Raw genomic sequence first — 21127 nt, forward strand, 5'->3', positions numbered from 1 at the left:
GTTTCAGAGGCAAGTATGCAGACAGGGCCCGTCAGGCAGGTTTCAATGTATCTTTGCATGGGCAAGAAGGCTTGCACCTGGGACAGTTGCAGAACTTGTTGGGGGTTCTGCTAGCTAAGACTCACACACCCCGGCAGTGGTTATTGTGCATCTGGGGGGGGGGGCAACAACCTGGTGCATTTGGGTAGAAAGGGCGTTGTCAAGGCACTAATCACTGAGATATGATGGTTGGCGAGGAAGTGCCCACAGGCAGTCTTGGCATGGTCCCACATCATTCCCAGGTTCCATTGGCGGTGGGGTGAGTCGCTCTGGGCTTTGAACCACTCTCTAAAAAGATTTAACAAAAGGATTGACAAGTTGTTTAGTCCTCAAAACTCCAAACCATTGCACATGGGTGCATCCGGGGGAGAGGTTTTTCCTGCAGGATGGAGTCCACCTATCAAAACTGGGCAATGAAATTTTCCTAGACAACTTGCTAGGATGGTTGGTAGAGACAAGGGACAGGGCATGACTGTGGGGGGGGGGGGGCAGATAGTCGGTCAACTAAGCTGGCCGGTGGCGATTGGTGGGGCATTTTTACAGTCCTTAGTAGTCATCACAATTGTTAATGGGGATGCCTGGTGGGGAGACAGTGGTCTTTCAAGGAACTCCAGGGGGGCGTTTATGGGTGGTAGGCTGGAGGGTGAGGGGTGGAGAAGTTCCGCTTCCAGCAGGCCTTTGGGCCAATCCCCGCACAGGTGCATGGGGGCCAAGTTTGGCATAACAGCACAGCCCCTTTGGAGGTAGTATTTGAGGGCATAGGGTGTGCCCGAGGGAAGTAATCTTCTGGGCAACCGGGCCTCCTGTGCAAGGTCACTCCGGTAGGAGGGGTGGACCTAGTATGTAGTTGGACCAGTCATAACCTTGCCCGTATCCACAATTTGGGATACGCCAAAAAACAAAACAATTACATAATTTAGTTTTAGGTTAGGAATTTCCATGTATTAGACAATACGTTAAGGTTAGCCATCCAAAAATAATTGTAAATACATTGTAAAAGGAATATGGTTGATGTATTAATATTCTGTAATGATGGACGGGTTTTTCTGCGTATTGTAAATTTGAAAACTTAAATAAGGTTTTTTATCGTTTAATAAAATACGGCGGGGGTTCTTCCGACCCTTAACCCAAGACAATTGTGTTTTGATTTATATCTATGCCTGGGGGAGAGGAGAGGTGGTTTGTTGTCATGATCGGAAGGGATGTCAACCTGGGGCGTGGGACTTGGCAATGTCTGGCCATATGACAGTAGGCACACGGGGCACCGTTTGTGTAATTTAAAGATGAGCAGTAAAACTGTTGTTTATTAATTCAATCTACATTTAAAACAATGATTACCCGACACCCAAGCCATTCTTACAGCGTTGGTGGCCTGGAACAGTGTGAACTGTCAGTGTGATGTTTAGTAGTTGTGTACGTACAGTGGCAATGTGTGGTGCAAACTGCGGTGGCCTCCTGACGTTGGCCCTGGCACTTATATTTTTTACAAATTAAGCACTGGGTGAAACAACTGAGTAGACGACAATCCTGCGGAGCCTCCTATGAATCTGCACATCCAAAACGTGGAGCAGAACGAACTTCCAGAAGGAGCGGCTGCCATTCTGAAATAATTTTGTACATGAGACAATCAACTTGGCGATTGCCCATTTGGAATCCGCACAGAGTTCACACTAACAGCTGCCGAGGCACACTACAATGTGATGCTTTGAAGGCAATACCCTAGAAGGTTTTTAATGTTTAATTACATCTGTTTTATAAAGTTCTAACCTGCACCAGCAGGAGTACTGCACAGTGGGAGCAATGCTATCCTATTACATTCAGAGTTGATGGAGATGACGTACAGTTTCAGGAGGACGCTTCTGAATCAGTAAGGGATTTAGCTGGATAAAATGAAAGTACACGTAAAACTGAGCACGTGTAACTTCTGGTGCACTCTGATTTACAAGAACACCAGTAAGTCAATCCTTTAGTTTATGGGAAGTTTATCAACAACAGGTCCAATTATTTTACAGAGGTCTACTTTTAATTCCTACGTTGGAGCCAGCTTCTGCACGGCTACTATTTGTCTTTCAAAACGAAATAAATCATGGAGGAGCAAGAGAAACTTTGAAGAAAGAAACCTGTAAGGGAAATGTCTTGTTTGCCATAAATACATTAAAGTTACTTTACAAAGAAGAGATTTTACACCGTTGGCTTTCCGAAGGAAGCCAATATGGTGTCGTTGCTGCACCTAGAACAAGCATTTGCAATGCAATAGGTCTCGCATTTATGAGACTTTGAGCTATTGGCATTGTGAATGACAATAGCTTAAATTCTCGCAAATGCGAGACCTATTGAATTGCAAATATATTTTGTTTCCAAGTGTCCCATGCCGCGCTTGCACGTGAATAGAGGCCACGCCCCTTTCTTTAGACGAGCCACGTCTAAGGAATGGGGTGTGGCGACCACACACCATTAAAGTGAAAGCGCAGTATGGGTCGTTTTTACTCAAAAAGCATTTGTTTGAAAAAAAAATTTTTTTGTAAAAGCGCCCCAAACAGCGCTTTCATTTAGATGGCAGCCGCACCCCTTTCTTTAGACGCGGCTCGTCTAAAGAAAAGGGCATAGCCTCTATTAAGTGCAAGCGCGGCATGTGGCGCTTGTAAACAACCAGAAAAAAATAAATATTTGCAAAGCAATAAGTCTCTCATTTGGGAGAGTTTAAGCTATTGTCATTTAAAATGCCAATTGCTCAAACTCTCCTAAATGCGAGACTAACTGCATTGCAAAGAAGCGGCCGCCATTGTCCCAGCTGCTTGGAAAGTGAATGTGCGCATGGCACGCTGAATGTTGCTGCAAAACTAGTGTTGCTGCAAAGCACGTTGTGACTGCAGTAGGACAAAACTCACTAAGAAAATAGTGCTTACAGACTAATAACACAGACTGTGTAACAACAGAAGTAAGAGGGCCAGTCCTCATGGGAAGTTACAAATGAAGATAAGGAGGTACTAAGGAGGGATTACCGAATCAGAAGCTAGCGTTTACAAAGGACTATGACAGAGGCCAATGAAAAATATAGGCAGGGAGTGGGCGGAGCTTCAAGTCCATACCCGAATACAGCATGCCTTGCAGAGCAGCGCATGCGCTGCCCAGGCTCGACCTATTAAGGGGTAGGTAGATCGAAGCCTTTATCCAGATCAAACCAGAAACCTTTAGCACAGTCTAGCAACTGTGGAAGCACCAGTTAGGAAATCGACATGCACCAGAAATATCCTACCATGGAGGTATTAAATAGAGGAGCAGAACAAGCACAGGCCACAGATGGTTCTCCAGGGCTCCTGATCAGGCAGCAGCAGTGTGGGCAATGTGGAGGCTGGTCACATATACACCTACGCTTCCAACACTGCTCTCTAGTCATGTGTTTCCCTGCTGGTGAGATATGGCCGATGCTTTGGGGGGTTACAGTTAATAAACTCCGTTTTACCCGTTGACGCTTTCGCCTCTTGGCCTTGCCTTTAGTCTGGAAGGCGAGAGCTGGGACGGGGGAGTGAATCACATAAAGGATCCTCTTAAGTAATTTTAATGATATCAGCCAGGGCACCTCACGCTAATCACCATAAAGATAATGCACATCAGTAGGGTCATAACAATAATGAGTTTAAATATTAGTGCAATTACAATGCTAATACCGTGCAGAGAAACAGCAACATGGAAATGCTGAACTGAGACCCCTAATCATGGACGATTCTCAGCAGCAGGAAGCAATGCAAGTCAAACTACTGCTCCTGGAAACAATCTAAGATACAAAGGGCACAATGTATCCCCACTCCACCACTCCTGCACTTCTCATACCAAACCAGCTAACATCAATGCTATAATGACACGTGTCACTAACCAGGGCTTTAATGAACGCGAACACAACAAGGTTCATCAAAGAATCAAGAATGAGCTTACAGTAGAAACAACATTATATGTGCAATGAGGTTCTGGGAGTTTTGCACCCGTGCTTACATTACAAATGCAGACAGTGAAAGCTGGGTGCCCTAAAAATGACACCTTTAAACATATATAATGTTCAAGTGCACAAAACGTCAAAGTCACAGGTGGCAGATAATAAAAGTAACTTCATGCAAGGTACATATGGCGTTTACGGTGTCCAGTGCACCGTGGTATGTAAACAAGAATATACCTGCTCTTCATTACACTTCAGCCACCTTAAATTCATAGCTTCCTGAAAGATGGAGATGGGTTATGAATCGAAGGAAGTCCTTGTACCGGAGAACTAAGGTTGCATCACAGCGCAGGATTTACACACCAGACAGCGAATCTAGCTAGAGCTCTAATGTGCATGTCCGCAATAAATACGACTCCTTGACTACCAAGAATGGGCGATGTTTAGGTACCGGCAGCAAGTTCATCATTATTAGAAAATATAAACAAAAAGGATGGGAAACGATGATCTGTGAAGCCCTCACTCATCAATTGTTTCTTCTAAATTTCCATGTGCGCTCTAAGAAATCCCGTTTTGCTAATATCTTTAATTAGTTGTTTATTTGCATGTCCCACAATAGTACAACACATGTAAAACGTCTATTAGAGTATTATAATATAGAGATATAAAGAATGTATCACTATATTAAATCTGAACTGATACAATCAGATCATGACACTGAATTTCCTATATATCCAATATACAGCCTCATTCACACTCTCATTGTTTTGACACCCTAATAACCGGTATCAGCCGAGAAGTTCTAATAGAACAAAACAGATATGAAAGGTAAAATCCTGATACGAGGAGGGGTACTCCACGAATCCCCATTCCCAAGCACTTTAGATAATTTTCCAGTTATCTTTGTTCGGGTCGACAGATCCTTCCGATCCCGAAGTATAGGGAGGGGTAGGGGGAAAGGGACCGTTGTCCCAGATTTTGTTGACACATTCGTTTCTTACACCGGCATCAATGACCCGCAGCATAGCAAGAGCACATACTGCTTACACTACAATGGTGCACTCACTCTATTGCACAGGTGCAGCGTTCCTCCCTCACCTGCCACGAGTCTCACCACACCTTCATGTCCCCCATGGCTAACCCTCACAGTGGAAAGGGGACACTTCATGTAATGTCCTGGAATGTTACTGGACTGCTGGACAGGGTCTAACGCACAGCGGTTCTGAAATACGCACAACGCCACACAGTTGACATATTGATGATACAGGAAACACACCTTGCAGGTAACAACTGCCCCTTCCTGGCAAGGTACGGCTATGGCGGGGTCTGGCATTCCGGCTTTAGCCGGGGGTCAAAGGGTGTAGCCATCCTAGTGCGCCGTACCCTCCCATTTGTGCTACGCAAGTCCACTATTGACCCCTCAGGTAGCCTTGTAGCCTTGGAGGGGACTATAGGAGACCGATCTTGAATTTGCTGTCCCTGTACTCCCCGCCATCCTTGATGGCCGCCACCCTTCGGCATGCCGCGGCCCTGGTTGCCGCCTTGCCCCCGGGCATAACCGAAGTTGGGGGGGGATTTCAACGCAGTCATGAACCATGACCTTGACACTGCCGGGAACCCCTCGCCCACTAGAATCACCCACGCCAATATCTGGGCGACCGCTTTAGGACTGTGCGACGCCCGTAGACTTTGGCATCCAATGACCCGACAGTACACACACACTTCAGCATCTCACCACACGCACGCTTGATTAGACTATTTCTTCCTGCCGGCCATGGACTGTCGAGTAATTAAAGACATCAGCATCCTCCCCAAGGGCATTTCCGACCACTCACCCTTACTGATGGAGACTGGCTAACTCCCAGAATCCTTGCGCCCGATTTGGAGGCTAAATGCCTGGTTTCTCCAGGATAAAGACTTTAAGAAAGAGCTCCAGCATTACTTTGCCACCAACCATGGCTCGGTCTCCTTGCCCGGTACCCTGTGGGAAGCAGTTATGGCCACCATTCGTGGCTTCGCCAAGGGCCAGCTCAAACTCCAGCATACTGCGCAAGACACCCGGCTTATGCTCCTGGAAGCTCAAGCCACCCTCATCGAGGGCCAATCGCCTGAGTGTAGATCTGAAGCCCAAACTAGGTGATTGGCATTTCTCAGAGATGAGATCCGCCAGACTCCCTTGGACACCGCCAAGCTGTTATGGCGGTCCACTGTGGCAAGAGTCTATGAGTGGGGTGACAAAAACAGAAGGCTCCTCCATCGCCTGGCTACCTACCCCTTGGCCAATCACACTATACCGGAGGTGATAGCCCCAGATGGCTCGACCCACCACTCCCCAGGGAAGGTAGCCCAGTGCTTTGCTAATTACTATGCCACCCTTTATTCCGCTCATCCTCCCACTCTCTCACTCCCAGAACTGCTTCTCCAGGGAACGGATTTCCCTCCCACGGCTCAACGAGCCCGAGATGGAGACAATGGACCTCCTGATCACTCCGGAGATTAACGAAGCTATATCTCAGATGGCTTCTGGTAAGACCCCGGGCCAGATGGACTCTTGCAGGAGTTCTACGCGGCCTACCGCAATACGCTAGTGCCCCACCTCTTAGAGGTGTACATCGAGGTGGCGGACAAGGGTTCGTTCCGCTCCTAAACTGATATCGCCACCATTGTGGTGATTCCCAAGTCTTAGCCCCCCCTCGAAGCACTTTTGTGAGTACCATCCCATCTCTCTCATCAACTCAGAACTCAAAGTATTTGCCTGCGTCTTGGCCATTCGCATGCAGCGGCATTTGACCGCGCTGGTTCACCCCGACCATTGTGGTTTCATGCCCTCTTGGAGCACCAGGCACTGTCTCAGATGCCTCCATGTTGCTCTGGAGAATCGCCAGCGATTTACTCCATCTGTTGCTCCTTCTCGTTGATTTCGAGACAGCCTTTGACTCAGTGGACTGGTGCTATCTCGAGGAGGTGTTGACAGAGATGGGATTTGGGGAATACTTCCGCAGCCTCTCTACAGTGGGCCGCGGGCCTGGGTGATGGTCAATGGAGCACTGTCGCAGCCCTTCCCCATCAGGAGGGGCACTAGGCAGGGATGCCCCCTCAGCCCTCCTTTACTAGGTCTCGCCTACGCAGCGCGCATGCGATGCATAGGAGGGGACCTCTTGGAATCGATCAGCTTTTTTGCCCAAAAACGTGCACACTTTGCATTGCTTTCAATTGCAACGCGTGTACATTTGGCGTTTTCCTTGCGGGAGCGAGCAGCGCCATCTGTTAGCAATTATCGCGCTCGTTCCCGCAAGGTAAACGCTGCGCGTCCCTGCTCTCTGCCGCACTCCCCACAAGGGCTTTTTGAGGGGGGATGTTCAAAAGCGCATGAGGAAGCAACGTCACGCACCACCGACGGCTGGCCCGTGGCGGTCACTTGTGCAGGGTGACGCACTCTGACGGCGGTTAAACAACTTCCTAACTAGAAGGGAGCAGCAGCGTGTCCAAGCCCAAGGGGACAGACACCCTGCGGGTGACTTCTGAAAACGGGCACTCCTTTCAGCTCCACAGAATAAAACGCTCACTCAAAAATCATGTCCAGGGACCTTTAAAGCGTCATTTCTCCCAGGGGTGTGCGTGCAAGCTTGTGTTCGTAGACCCAGAGAACACACTGTGGAGAATCTCAGGATCACAATGTATTCAATGCTCGATATTATGTATGGTGGAGCACGGACTATCAATGCAGCGCTAATAATGCCTTTACACGTCACTGATGCACCTGACGTTGATGAGAGACTCCTGGTAAAAAGCATGCAAGAGGGACCTTCGCCTTCTACGGCGCTCGTTTCGGGTACTATTCCCGAACAGCTGCGAAATACAGCGCATTGCTCCGGACTTTACACTCCCTCCCTTCTTTCATCCCCTTACCCGCACCCCCAGAGCTGGAATGAAGGGAGGGCCAACTGGATAAGATATCCGCCAGCAGTTATCGAGCCCGATCGGAGATCCTCCTGGCCCAGTGAAATATGCTTAATTTGTCCTTGGTGTTTAAAATGTTTTGGAGATGTTGTGTAGAAGTTCAGTCTGTGGACATGTATCCAGAGACTGGGAAAAATGCAAAAAAACTCGAAGTAGGTGCGAATACTGTGAAATGTGTACTCCTAACCACACTCAGTGCCTCGGGTATTCACAGCCAGGTGCATCTAAGTGCCCTCTGTCAGACCCTCAGAGTGCCAGACCGCTCTCAAGAGTCTAAAGTCTAGCCACGAGTAGCTCACATAGTCCTCGTGTTTTTTTTACTTTGCATTCTGGGACTTGTAACCTTGTTTATTTTATTATAAAGGACTACAGTCCCAGAGTGCAAAGAAAACACCTGGAATGGGTAAACTACTCCTCATTGGGCCTTGGAGTTCTGAAAACCACAGCTGCTTAAATTTCTTACCAAGCAGAGTAGGAAAAGTGTGTGGTAGGTCTCTGGCCTTACCATATTCCCCACAGCTCAATTTTCTCTTCTTTACCGGGTTTTATTTCCGCCTCTCAGCCCTAACTAAGCTGCTCCTTCACTACATTTGATTCTCTGTCGCGTCCCACTCTTTCCTTTCCCCAGCCTTTCTTTCCAGCCTATCTCTTTAGCCTATCCCTCCATCCCAGCCTCCATCTCTCTCCACCTGCCAATCCTCTCTGGTCAAGTCTGGCATCCCTCCTCAGTGCCCATATCTCTCTCAATTGCCTCAGCTTCTTTCCTCTTCTTTACCCCAACGTTTCTTTCACTCTCAGCCTTCAGTTGCTATTTTCCTGGCTGTCCGTTACCCCAACTCAATGTTGCAATCATTCAAAGAGCAAAAATATTGACCATTTAAAATAAAATAAAACAATAAAAATCCCAAAACGAATTAGAACAAGCTTTGGCATAGCCAATAGGTCTCGCTTTTGGGACCTTATAAGTATTTAGTTATGCAGCACAATATCATTGGTGCAACAACTTCAACTGTTGCATGGCTAAACACTTATAAGGTCCCAAAGGCGAGACCTATTGGCTATGCCAATGGTTGTTGCATTGACAATGGAGCCCTTTGCCTGCTTTATAAGATCAGACGAGCAAATTATGGGGTGGAAATGGCCTGGACTGGGGGAGGACAAAATTGCCCTATAAGCAGATTATGTTCTGCCCTTTTTGGTGGAACCGGCCAATCAGGTCCTCGATGCCTTCGCGCATTGCATCTCTTCGAACAGGTCTCCGACTGAACCCTGCTAAATCTGTTCTGGTCCCCCTTCATCTCTCAAGGAAATGCTTCGATTGGCAGACTACGATACCCCTCCGGAGGCAGTCCTTCAAGTACCTCGGGATATGGGTGGCCCTCCTCCCAGACTTTGCCTGGTCGCTCAACGTAACCCCACTGATGAAAAAGGCCTGAGCTATCCTCCTCAGATGGCAAGTGCTGCAGTTGAACCCTATGGGCAGGATAGCCTTATTTAAAATGATGATCCTGCCCAGATTCCTGTACGTACTTCAGAATGTACTCTTGCTCTTCTCACGGTCGTGGTTCAGAGAGACTGACAGTCTAGCTACCAAGTTCCTCTGGGGGGGGTTGGATGCCAGAGTTGGCTCTCACCCAGTGCCGGATCCCGCCCTTCGACGGCGGTCTGGGAATGACAAACCTGTTCCTTTATTACTTGGCGACCCGGCTCCTTACTGTACATGATTGGATTAATGGTGGCTGGTCCGACCCAGCATTCAGACTTGAATTACATGTACTGGGCCTGCCCAGCATCCAGGGGATGCTGTAAGGATGCGTCATCCCCAGAACTCTGCCCGCAGTCACGCGTGGGATGCTTCTGGCCTGGCGGGCTTCCTTGCGCCACACCTGCTGGTCGGGCAAGCTGACGCAATATACCCCGCTTTGGCAGGGCACTTAGCTCCAAGAAGTCATTAGTCTCTCTGGTTTTAAAGCATGGGATCTCATTGGGATCTCCCAGTTGGAAGATGTATGGGGAAAGGACAGTTTGTGCACCTTTCAGGACCTGCAACGTCGGTATTCCCTACACTCTTCACAGTTTTTCCGCTACTTACAGTTGCGCCACGCCCTCCATTCCCACATCTCAGACAGCACCTCCCTACCTGAATACAGCCACCCAAAGCCCAAATTATGACTTGCAACCTGGGGAAAGGGGGTTTCCCGCATCTACCGCTCCCTTACAAATCACACTCCCAACACACTGCACCACCTCAGAGACCGCTGGGAGGGATGGCTCGGGGACCTAGAAGACGACGATTGGAGAGACGCGCTAATGTCCCCTAAAACAATCACAGCTTTGGCAAGCCTCTTTTTAGTCCAAATATACTATCTCTACGCTGCCTACCTCACAACGCTGTGCCTCCACCACGCAGGGCTGAGGCCGGACGCGTCCTGCCCCCGCTGTAGTCAACCACAAGCGGATATATACTACATGGTATGGCTTTGCCCAGCAGTCACACGTTTCTGGGAATTAGTGGTCGGAGAACTCACTGAGGTCCTGGGCTGGGAGGTGCCTCTTAACCCGCTGAATGTGCTCTTGGGGGTCACTGAGGGACTGGATGGTTCTCGGACCGACAAACTCTTTCTCAATACAGCCATGATGGTGGCCAAAAGGGACATTGTGGTGAGCTGGCTGAGCCCAACGGAGCCCACCTTGACACGCTGGCGCAGAGGGGTGGACTGGTGTGCGGCGAAAGAAAAAACCCTGTACGCAGCTAGGGGATGCCCCAAAAAATATCGTAAAATGTGGGGCAAATGGGTGGGAGCGATAGACGACTGAGATTCCCCGGGGCAGTCAGAGACACGGCAGGTGTTCCCTGTTTCCTTTTCCCCTCTATGCCTGCGAATATTCAAGATGTACTTGTTGTCATATTGTCATCATGTCTTTGATGTGCAACAAAGCTATTGCTGCTGGTCACATGCCTATGTTTTTTCTTCTTGCTTTCTTTATGCTCGTTTTTCACCAAAACCAATAAAATTGGTTATCAAAAGAAAAAAGCCTGAATGTCCAGGGGTTCAATGGAAATAATGTGCACCAGAGTAGGACTATTCACATTATGAGGAGCAGCTACAACTGATCAGGTTATGTGTACTTAGAACACACTCCACGGCTGCACAGAAAATAAATCAGTTCAAATGGAAGTGAAGTTAAGGTAAAATAGGAGTGTGCAGTAGGAATTGCATACTACTAGCTGGTAATATTATACTACATTCCAGGGTATGTCACTAATACTTATAGGAGGCAATGATTTTTAGGTCTCGTCTGCACAGCACATGCCCTGTGGTGCAAGACGTATGGTTTACAACTCAGTGGGCTTACAACCCACCCGCAGCATACCATTAGTTGTTTTCGTTGTCACTCTCATTTGCAATCTTTCGCTTGATTAGTGCAAAGGACACAGGTGAGAGGTGAACACTTCTGCTCACTAGTGGTTTGAGAGGAAGATACAGTGTGGATCCAACTTAGTGACATTTCAGGAAGATCTCCATGGGAATTCTTAAAGATTCTTTCATTGCTGAGTGCAAAAGAGATCCAGACCCAAGAAAAAGGAAGAGAAGCGGAGTATTTTGAGAACTATGGAGCACTGGAGAGGAAGTCTCAAGGACTGGCACTGATACAACCTGAGAGAAAACAAAGAGCAAAAGGAAAAAAAGACTGATGTCCTGGTGACCGGGAACTATTGGGAAACCTTTAGAAGTTATTGAAAAACACAAACTATCCCAACACACCTGCTGCATGAAGCGCTTGTGCCAAAGAACATGAGAGTCAGGCACCAGGTGCAATACATGGAAAGGCAGCACTGACAGAACTGTTTGAGAAAGAGAAGCCTGAGAATATGAGTGATCAGCAAGATCCTCCCCACTCCAATGGAAGTGCGCTTTATGAAACGAAAGCGAAAGTTGAGTCATTCGCCTGCCCATACCCGCCCTTGTGCAGACCAAAGGCAAAGACAAGAGTAGCCCGACACTAGCTCCCTCTCCAAGTCCAACCTGAAGAAACGTAATGGCGGCTCAGGCACAAGTAAAGCCGCTACAAATATTGCCAATGCTGGACACCAATGGTAGTAAAAGAGCAACACGCTCATGTGTTGGATTTATACAAGTGTACATGGACCCAACCCGGCAAGGAGTCTGGGTTCATGCACAGTTCCAGGACGAGGAACTCTTATTACCCAATGCCCAGGACATATTGTTTGGGCTCAAGGACGAGTCGTCTACGTGTTTATTTTGTGCCTCAGACAAGTAGGCACAGAGCCTTTGGTAGTCAGTCGGCTGCTAACGTTAAGATATGCATCCCAATGTACAAGATGTTGAAACCTGTATATATGATTCATTAGTGCACAAACTTTAGTGTTAGGGCGAGGATTGCACTCTTAGAAAAAACTGCTTGCTTGAATGACAGTGGTTCCAATATAGAAACATTTGCAAACGTTGCACCATATAACTACTTGTGGCTGTTTATAATGCTCCCTGGCTGCTGCTTGATAGTATACAGATATGCTGAACAATGCTAGTGGATTTGTGATTGCACAGAAACTAAAATGTTCCCAAGATATGCTTGCAAAAAACGATGAAAGTTACAGACACGTTTGCTAAACTATCATGCACTTTTTAAGGACTACTAATATCTGACATTTCTCTGAGGGATGCATGCCAAAGGTTTAAAAAACATACTAAAGAACAATCACTGCAAAACCATTATGGGCAACATGCAATAAATAAAGTAGAGGTTCCATTTTTGAGGTCACAAAAAGTGCACCAATAGGTCTATGACGTTGCATAGGTACAGATTCACAAAGTTCAGGAATTCCCATTATACAGTTGTGAATTCCATTTTTGCACATAAATTTTTTCATACGAATATCTGAGTAAATGCAAATTCACTTGTTCGTTTCTTTTTCATGGCGTCTCCAAAGGCAAAATTAAAGAAACTTTTCTCCTTACAGTCCCACATTTTTGTAGGCGTGGGTGAGGTCCTTTCCAAACTGGACATTTTTTTAATCATGTCCTTATTAGGAGTCAATTCCTACCCGTTTCTATGGTTGGAATGGGTTGGAGAGGAGTTGGGGAATACCTTTAATCATATATGTTTGTGAGAGTGTGCAACGTCGAACATGTTGAGTTAGGCTGAGCCCCAAAACTAACCCCTGACATCTGCTTTCAACTGTGAGTTTATATATGCTCACAGTGGCGGCTGGTGGCATTTATAAGAGGTGAGACAAGTGAAGCAATTATTTTGACTCACTGACGGGCACTGTGAGAAACCATCATTTTGCTTTTAGGTATTTATGTCAAGGGTCTTGACTTGACTTCCTGATTTTATTGGTATTTTAAATATTGTGCTGCCATCCGTTGCATCAATTATTGTCCCTCACCTTGCACTTTGACCCCGCTTCTCTTCCCGGTCCACCACAGCTCTAAGGGGCTGATTGAGTGGAGGGAGGGAAGGCGGATGTGATATTCCTCTCGCGTTCTCCACTTCCTGAACCTAGGAAGGTTGGCGCTCTAGTTGTTGGGCTCTGCCGGGACCGGCCGGGCTCTTCCGCCTCCTCCACGATAAAAGTCACAGCATGGCGCCGTCGCACAGCAGACGCCTAGACCGCGCATAGTGCCATGACCCCTGGTCCTGGTCAGTTAGGAGTACAGAGAGGTGAAATATCTTACACTAGTAAACCACTATGGGCTATCAATAATGGTGGGAATCAGTGCAAACAGGTTGGTGCCCACCTAAATCCAGCGAACCTCTCTAACAGGGTCACAGTTCTGTGTCCTACCTGTGGGTTTAGACTGGAGGTCTAGGACAGGGTACAGACCAACTAGGCAGAAACTGTACTTAGTAGCACACAACCTATAAAGTATAAGAAAAAAGACAAGGTTTATTCTGCCCTGATTCATGCACGCTCCCTCCCAAAGCATAAATACGAGGTAGCTGACTTCTTAGCTAATCATCACATTAATCTCTTATTTATCGCAGAAACTTGGGCTGTCCCTTCAGCAGGCCCAGATTTCTGCGTCGCTACCCCTGACGGGTTTTCGGCATATAGATGCGATAGAGTAAAGAAGAGGGGGGAGGTCTGGCTCTCATCTACCGAGATGAATTTTCAGTCAAGCTAGAGACGATTCCCTCCATGGTATGTGAAGCATTTAATTTTAATATAATGCTTACCAATCATCAGTCATCTAAGGGGAACCTTTTATACCGCCCACCGGGCCACGGGACATTTTCTATCAGCAATAGGAAACCTACTGGAACCTGTGGCTGGTGAATTTAATTTCACCATTCTTGGGGACTTTAATTTTCATCTGGAAGCCCCCAAAGATAAGGATTCTATAGCCCTTATCTCGGAGCTAGAGATGCTAGGACTCTCTCAAAATGTCAGGAGTCCTACTCACTTGGCTGGGCACACACTGGATGGTCTCTTCACGAATAATGAGCAGATCTTAATAAATGAGATCCTCCCTTTGACATGGTCTCATCACTTTACAGTACTATTTGATATTACGATACTGCACCCCACCTCCGTACACTCCAGCTCAATTCCTTCTAAACAGTTTAAGGCCTGGAGTGGCATAGATCAGGCCCGTCTTACACAGCATCTAATTGACCCCCAACCTGTAGATGTTCCAGACCCTGAATTGGCCACCACAATTTACACAGAATGGCTCCAAAATGCTTTCAGTAGACTAGTACTGTATAAAACGGTCTCCAAAGACAGGCAGGTTCCCTCTGCCCCTTGGTTCTCTGAGGCTCGGAGACTGGAGAAACAATGCTGTAGGAAACAAGAAAGGCGCTGGCGCCAAGATTATAACAACGAGGAGAAATCTCGCTACAAGATGGCACTGACAAATTATAAACGTCTTATAATTACAGAAAAAGTAATTACTATACCAGGAAAATAGAAACCGCACAAGACTCCTCTAAACAGTTGTTTCAGGTAGTTTCTAAGCTGGCAGGGTCAGTGGATAACTCCACTAAGTTTGTATCCCAATCACTCTGCGATTCATTAGCCAGTTATTTTCAAGACAAGGTGGGGCAAATTTACTCTAACTTCACTGCCACCGCAGTGGGCTGGAATCAGCTGGTCAGAAATAGCAAGAGTACAGACAGCCCCAAGTTTATGGAATTTAGGCCAGTTTCAGTGGAACAGATCTCTGACCTGGCTAACACGTACAAAGCTGGTTCTCCGTCTGATCCATGCCCCCTTCAGTCCTGAAACTGATCCCAGACATAATAGGTTCTAAACTGGCGAGCATCTGTAACTCTATGTTCTGTTCAGGCACTTATCCTTCCCTATGGAAAAAAGCCATCATTCTGCCGTTGCTAAAAAACCTAAGCTTGATCCAAGAGAGACCAAAAACTATTGGCCAATTGCACGTCTCCCTTTCCCAGCTAAACCCGTTGAAAAGATTATGAATACTCAGCTGGCTCAAATTATTGAGGAGAATAAGTTGTTAGATGACACACAGTTTGGCTTCAGGAAAGGCCATAGCACCAAAACTGCACTCATTAAAGCATCTCATGATATTAGGTTTGTGCTTGATAAAGGAGGTGCTGCAGTGCTGGTGCTACTGGATCTATCGGCAGCATTTGACACAGTTGATCATGCTATGCTGATCAATCGTGTCTCAGCCATAGGCATGGGGCACAAGTCCAAAGCCCTGCTGTCCTCTTTTCTATCCTATCCAATCGCACCCACTCAGTTAGTCTGCGTGACTTCAACTCACCAGTTTTCTCACTACCTTGTGGAGTTCCCCAAAGATCCTCACTAAGTCCGACCTTGTTTAACATGTAAGTGACTGACTTAGCACGAGTAATCAAATCAATCGGGATGGGTATCACGTCATATGCGGATGATACACAACTGGTGCTTGCCGTGCATAAAGATGGAGACGCTGTCTCGGCAAGCTTTCGTGATGGCATGTTGGCCATCAGCTCCTGGATGTCAAATCACTATATTAAATTAAACTCAGCCAAGACAGAAGTAATAGTCTTTGGAAACCTTCTCCCAGGATGGTCTCCGACCTGGTGGCCAGGTGATCTGGGATTAACCCCTATCCCTGTCAAGAAGGCCAGAAACTTGGGCGTCATTTTTGATGATAGATTATCCTTCATACATCATGCTAACGCAGTGGTCTCCTCATCCCATTTTGTTTTAAGAATGATAAAGAAACTGTTACCTTTCATCCCAGCCAGTACCGGGAGAAAGTTAATCTGTGCTCTGGTCATGTCTAAGGTTGACTACTGCAATAGCCTTTTCAGTTAATGCCCAAGAAAGGGTTCTGGGTAGGCTGCAGTTGGTACAGAACGCACCCGCTAGGATATTGTCAGGGACCCCCAAGTTTAAGCCTATCTCCAATGTGGTGTGACAGCTCCATTGGCTGCCCATTAGAAGCAGAACAAATTTAAGGCTCTCTGTATTGCCTATAAAGAAATCCATAATACAGGACCGGAATGCTTGAAGAAAGCTTTCCTGGCTTACACGCCGAGCAGTTCTCTGCGCTCAGCAGATGCCAATCTTCTGATCGTCCCTAGAACCAAGAAAGCCAACTGGGGTGGCAGAAGCTCCATAGTGGCCACATCCAAACTGTGGAACTCTCTCCCCTTGCAGATTAAGGCTAGTCCCACGCAGCTATAATTTAGAAAACAACTAAAAACTTGGCTCTTCAAACAATAGGCTTCCCAACAGCTCTCTGCTATCCTTCCAGTACATAGCGCCGAGACACCTACAGGTATTTGTGCTCTTTATAAGTTGTTTAAATAGATAAATGAATAAAATAAGTGACTTTAGAGTAAATCTCCAAAGTTCCCAATCGTGGCTTGTACAAAACAGTGCTTATAACAGACCACGAATAAGAGCCCTGGAGTTGAGGCTGAAGGCAGTGAGAGTTTCTCACAGTGCCTGTAAGTGGGTCGAAAAGTTACTAATAAAATGTTTACTTACCCACTGGCTCACATCCTCTGCTCCTCGGTGTTCTCCAGTCCATTCGAGAGCAAGGTCCCAGAGCCAACTCCCTTAAACCAATCAAATGCTGCTTTTATGCTGTTAATAATATTAACCAGCATGAGAGAACCAGCAGGATTGGTTGGAGTGACTGGGTGCGCGCTCCTTTAGGCACAGGGGAATTGTGTCTGCTCTCCACCTGGCTGAGTAACACAGCTTGGGTTGGAGATTTAAAGTACGCATGTCGGGCTGGGTGTTGCAAGTCAGCCGGCCAAACCAACATGGCCACCACTCCTACCTGATGCCAATTAGAAGCAATGGCCCGCCCTAACACTTGGCTAGGGCTGGCAGTAAAAAACAAAATGGTAATAAAATAATTTTATTACCCTGGTTTTTTCATGTTTGCTCTGCTCCCGCCCTAAGGGAGGAGCCGCCACTTTTTGCTCAGATAAAAACTCTCTTACTTTGTTAAACATTTAATGAGTGTACACAAAGCTTTTGCATGTGTATGCCAAACTGGCACCCTAAACAATTTTGAGAAGAGGGCCCATAATATTATGACTCTAGGAGTTCATCAAGTCTATGCTCACAGTAATGGCAATCAAGAAAGCTAAGAGACAATGAGGTGAACTGATTTACTGAAGAATTACTTAATGTGGTCAAATGGAAAAGATCAGTCTCTGAGCAATCTTGTTGGTCTTCAACCGGTAACCTAAATACTGGACCAAAAGTATAATCTGGATTTATTCAAATTAAAACATTTTGTGAACTCAACTAAATGCTTACGTGTAATGTTGCCAGCGGAATTCTCAAGACACTTCCTCAGAAACTAAACCAAGAAAGACAGCAGTGGCACAACGACAGAAAATGAACTCTGTTATAATTAGACGTCTGGCATAATAAAAGACAGAAAGTATTTAGATCCCTACCACATAAGACTCCAAGAGAAGCAAGCTAAAATGTTAAATCAAGACAGGAATCACCCCTCAGTAAGGAAGATTGATTACAGTGGTTTCATCTGTTCAACTCTGAGATTAATACAAAGATCAAAAGGTTAGATAAAACACAATCAAGGAAATTAGATCTAGGGGAGCACACTGGAAAATGCAATGACCTCACAATGAACAGCCTAAAGCAGGAAGCACAGACACACAACTACAGAGCAAGATGTGAAGATCTGGAGAGCTGGACTCATTGAGCCAACATCAGGATTTGGATTTGAAGAAAGGTAGTAACTGCTCAGGTCTTGAAACATGCATTAAATAACTTTCCCTAACACATATCCAGGACCTGGAGGTGAAGGACATGGTGCACGTGGAAAGAAGATGGCACTCCACCAGAATCGAGGCGCAAAGTCATGCTTTGGCCCAACCTCATTAATGAAAATGTAAAGAGAAGATAATAGATACAATGAAAGAAAGAGGAGGTAATGTTCAAGAATTGTGATATCCATCTATACCAAGACCTCTCTCAGGTGACACTAATGAGATGGCATGGTCTTTGCGCCGTTGTTCATAAAATACGGGATAGATCGATTTGATTTCAATGGCAGGGATCCCCTCTCCTCCTCACTTAAAATCATGACGGTCTACAAGCCATGCAAAGCCAAATTACCCAGGGGAGTTTCCCTCTCAAGATTTCTACTCATCCCCCATATCACAATTCTGGAATACTGTAAGAGGAAAAGCAAAGACGAGAGCAGAGACTTTTCCCCCTCCCCACCCATATGAAAGGCTGAACATGAACACAAACGATTAGTACCTACCTGCTTTAACAACACTGGCTAGCCGGATTGATAAAATCCTGGACTGGTTGGGAATTCTCCAGCACTAGACCTCAGTTGAGTTATAAAGAGAACTATGATTATAAACTGGGCTAAAGGACATACGCTTTGGATGGTGTGTAAATGTTGTTCCTTAGAATAACATTTGTGGAGGGTCTCTGGGTCCTTGACCTAGGGTTGCATGGCTGGGGAAGCGGCATGGTCAATCAGTAACTACTGATATTTGGTTAAACATCCTTAGGATAGGGAATTTGCAGAACTGTTTTCATGTACAATGTGAGGTTGATACTCCGATTAATTGGAAGCACCATTTCATTACTAAAGAAGCGTGGGATATGGCTTCGGTGGTTAATAGTGACAACAGTTACAATACATGCATCTAAAACACTGTGAGAAACCATTTTTTAAACACTGCCAGCATTCATCTGGCCCTTGTGGCTCCCATGCCAGTCGTATCCATAGAAACTGTTACATACGACATCAGGCAATATTCAGCGGATAAAAAGTGGCATGGACGCCTTTAACTATGAACATTTGCTAAAGACACTAAGAAGCCCTTTACACCTAAGGGTACAAAAATCCAGAAAATGCCCAGCTTTAAAACAAAGATGAAGAAATCTGAAATGTTGAATCTGACAATTTCTGAGCTGGCTGGCCCTACAAAAACTAAAATTCATATTCCAACACAGATGAGCACACTTTAGTAAACGCCGAAGGATCCCACGGGCACTACTATTCCATGGCCTATATGCTGCTAACTACCCCATGCTCTTCAACATAAGAAACATCTTCCTGGAATAGGAGGACCAATGTTTTCTTCAATGAGTAGCAGAACTCATTTTAAATGAGCCAAAACTACTTTACTGATTTGAGACACTCTCCGAAAGATTACCTTAAGAGACACTGGAACACTGCAGGCCCACAAAACAGGATTTATTTGAAATAAAGAGTGTAGCCTTTAAGCAGATGACTGTTCACGAGCAATTTCGAACTTACTGTACTAGCATTAAGAAGCACAACTGAAAATCTGGCAGAATGAAGCCAGTCGAATACCACCAAACAATGGTCTGGATAAAGATGCCGAATTGGGGGTGAAAGTGCCCTTACTCGCCAGTTATGAGATTGTCTTCAATAGTTTCAGGCTTTGGAAAACAGACTGACAAAGACTAAACTGGGTGCCGTGTCCCAACATGTCCAAACCACTTAGGGGTCTATTCACAAAAACATTTTGGACTCCGTAAATGAGTACACCTGTAGTACTCTTTATGTATTCTTATACCAACTGGGCTCAAAACCCTCGAAAATGGGAATATTCAGGGAATACTAATATACAATTAGTACAAGCAGAAAAGGACTGTGCCTTCTTTGCACTTTTACTTTCAGGAAGTTGGATGTTTTGGGGTTGAGTCACAAAGGCATGTCAGAGTACAGAAAACCGTACTCCTGCAGTACTCGTTTCCGTACTCTGGGGTCCACCCAGTAAAGATGCATGCTGCCTGCATTCACAAAAGACTACAACCTCGTCACTATTCCCCAAAGAGCCAACTGGTGTGTGAAGATGTGGCCCTCTTAGCATTGGAATGACCATCAGTACAATGCAAGACAATGTGGAAAGGTGTACGGTCACTGCATGGGGATGGTCCTGACCCCCGGAGGATACAGCTTGGATAAAGGGTGGCTGCAGAGCTTCATTTGTAAAAAAGCACCAGGGCCCTCGTCAGGAGGCCACTGCAGCTTGCCCCACACATTGCCCCTCAAGGGCTGCCAGCGACAGCACCAACACAACTACTAATCATCACATTCTTAAAAGTGTGACAATTCCAGCCCCAAAAGCTATAAAAACGGCCTGGGTGGTAGGTATTAGTCATTTATTGTTGTGTATTTAATTATTAAACGGCTGTTGTCCTTATCTCTAAATTCGACTGACAGTGCCACCATGTGCAGACTGCCATACGTGTTGGTGCTGAAAATGAAGAGTTGGTGCCGAGCACCGGAAACCACTGGCTCAAATTAAGCACTGGGTGGTCAGCAGAAAGAAAGGGCTACATTAGGAAAAGAAAATGTTTTCAAACAACTAGAAGCCTTTATGACATTCTAAGAAACAAATCAGGTTATGTCCCATAAATAGACTTATAACAACATATTGTGTTACTAGGATTCAAAACAAACATGTTACAATTAGTAATAAATAGATGCTACTGCTTGAGTGATTATACTCAACAAACCTTGCAATGTAGCGGCTCGGCGTTGCGGATCTGCTTGAAGAGGTTGGGGAAATGTAACTGGAGCTGTTTGGAGAAGAATCATAGCGTCCTGTACAAAGAAAAAGAAAACAGAAGTTACGAACAACATTTCCTCAGAAAACCCTCCGCTGACTTCTAAATCGTTCAACATTTGTGATGCCCCACTCAGGGCACAAGTCCTATAAAAAGAA

General features: G+C 46.0%; 1 protein-coding gene across 1 annotated transcript in view; it reads right to left on the bottom strand.

Annotated features, from left to right (window-relative positions):
* Positions 1 to 21127, bottom strand: part of ZC3H3 (zinc finger CCCH-type containing 3) — a 1788705-nt gene that overhangs the window by 579027 nt on the left and 1188551 nt on the right. Inside the window, exon 6 of the mRNA XM_085604688.1 lies at positions 20919 to 21006. Coding sequence (XP_085460814.1) covers positions 20919 to 21006 — 88 coding nt within the window. The remainder of the gene's footprint in view (positions 1 to 20918; positions 21007 to 21127) is intronic.

The sequence above is a fragment of the Triturus cristatus genome, chromosome 5_1 (genome assembly GCF_964204655.1).
Source record: "Triturus cristatus chromosome 5_1, aTriCri1.1, whole genome shotgun sequence".
In the NCBI taxonomy this organism is placed as follows: domain Eukaryota; kingdom Metazoa; phylum Chordata; class Amphibia; order Caudata; family Salamandridae; genus Triturus; species Triturus cristatus.